General features: G+C 65.7%; 1 protein-coding gene across 1 annotated transcript; it reads right to left on the reverse strand.

Moving 5' to 3' along the window:
* Nucleotides 1-61: 61 nt before the first annotated feature.
* On the reverse strand, nt 62-1,240 carry MTERF4 (mitochondrial transcription termination factor 4). Its single transcript, XM_040074343.2, has 3 exons — nt 886-1,240; nt 623-807; nt 62-542 (listed from the first exon to the last, which is right to left on the reverse strand). Exons 1-3 carry the CDS (start codon nt 1,238-1,240, stop codon nt 189-191), a joined length of 894 nt encoding a protein of 297 aa, XP_039930277.1. The 3' UTR covers nt 62-188.
* Between the last annotated feature and the right edge of the window lie 645 nt (nt 1,241-1,885).

Raw genomic sequence — 1,885 nt, forward strand, 5'->3', positions numbered from 1 at the left:
TTGTTTGGTTGTTGTTTTGTTGTCTTTTTTTAAGTAGTTGGTCAAGGAGGAGGAACGAATGTTTTTGTATTTGACGGATGGGATTTATTGGCACCCCATCCAGCTAGTGCTGGTGTGGGGTAGGAGCCCAAAGCACCCAGAGAGTGCAGCAGCAGGAGAGGGCTTGGGCACCTCAGAGCCTCACCTCCTCACTCCCGGGCTGTTTCACTTCCACCACTGTCCAAATCATCATCGTCCTCTGCGTACAGTGCATCCACATCCTCCTCTTCCTTCTCCTCCTCCTCTCGAGCCAGCAGCTTCTTGAAGACCTCATACTCCTCTGGGGTAGAGTAGGCCAGACTGGCCAGGAAGTCTTCCTCCGGGAGCTGAAGGATGTCCTTCAGTTTGGGGTTACTAATTTGAGTCTGCCCTTTGTGTGGAGTCTCGTAGAGCCCGCGGCGCTCCAAGAAGATGTGCCGATTCCGGAGCTCGGCAAAGGGCGTTTGGAACAGCCGGGCTTTCACCATCTCCTTCTGCTGGACCCCCATTCTGAAGTAGGCGTACTGCGGGCGGAACGGGAGGTGTCAGGCACAGCCCCGTTCCCGTAGCCGGTTCCGGCAGGAAGGTGGGTCCCGCTCCTCACCTGGAACTGGTGATGGAGGGTGCGCGGCTCCTCCTGCAGCACGGCGGGGCAGGTCCCCAGCACTTCCCGCAGCTGCTCCGCCGTGAAAAGGCAGCGCTCCCGCAGCAGCCGCACCGCCGCCCGCAGCCTCTTCCGGGGCACGTGGAGGAGCTGCGGGGAGCGGCGCACCGCCCGCTCCAGCCGGCCTGCGGACAGCGGGCAGCGGGTCAGCGGCAGAGCCCCGGTGTCCCCCCCCAATCCCGCACCCTCGCTCGCCGCCCTACCTCCGTCCAGCCCCAGGCGCCGCAGCTCCTCGGCGCGTTCCCGGAGTCGCTCCGTGGGCAGCCGCAGCAGCGCGGGGCTCCGCTCCAGCAGCGCCAGGGCGGCCTCGGCGCTCAGCCCGAGCAGCAGCAGCTGCGCCGCCGCCGCCTCCCGCTGCTCGGGGCCGAGCCGGGGCTGCAGCGCCAGCAGCCGCCGGGCCTGCTCCTGGCTGAAGCCCGCGGCCCGCAGCGCCGCCGCCTCCCCGCAGCCGCGGCGGGGGCACGGCCCGGGGCCGGCGGGGAGCGCCCGGGCCGGCAGCAGCGCCCGGGCCGGCAGCAGCGCCCGCCCGGCCCCGCTCAGCAGCGCCCGGGCCGCCATGGCCGCGGCCGGGGGTGGGGCCGCGCTCCGCCCCGCCGTGACCCGGCCCGGAGCTGATCCTGCCCCGGAGCGATCCCGGCCCCGGCAGCGCCGGGGGACCGAGGGGACGGGCGGGGGGAGAACCGGGCACGGAACGGGTCACTCGGGGCAGAAACAGCTCGGGAGCCGGCGGAGAGCGCCTGGCCCTCTCCGATGGCCGCAGAGCCGATCCCGCGGGTCACCATCCCCGCCGCGGCCAGAGCCAGGGGAGGGCATCTCTCGGATGGAGACAGCAGAGTCCAAAGCTGGATTCAAAGCTAATTAGTAATTAAGCCGAGTTCTCGAGAGTGGCTCCTCTGCAGAGCTGCAGCAGCCGCCCAAACCTCTGCCTTTTCCCAGCACTTCCTCCCAGGCAGCCTGGCCGCACCTGACCTGTACCCCAAACTGTTCCTGTTACCCATGTCTCAACCAAATTCTCTTTATTGAATCTATTTTTTCTTCCCCCTGTCCCTGTCTCATCAAAATCGAGGACTGTTGTCCTGAATAGAGTCAGGACTCCAGTATTTTAAAGAAAAAGGACACCACCAACCCACGCCTCCCACCCACATCATGCAATTACATGTCTGGTTTTGAGCCTCCTTTGTGCACACATACTCCAGAAAGCCA

The sequence above is a fragment of the Hirundo rustica genome, chromosome 10 (assembly GCF_015227805.2).
Source record: "Hirundo rustica isolate bHirRus1 chromosome 10, bHirRus1.pri.v3, whole genome shotgun sequence".
NCBI classification, from domain to species: Eukaryota; Metazoa; Chordata; class Aves; order Passeriformes; family Hirundinidae; genus Hirundo; species Hirundo rustica.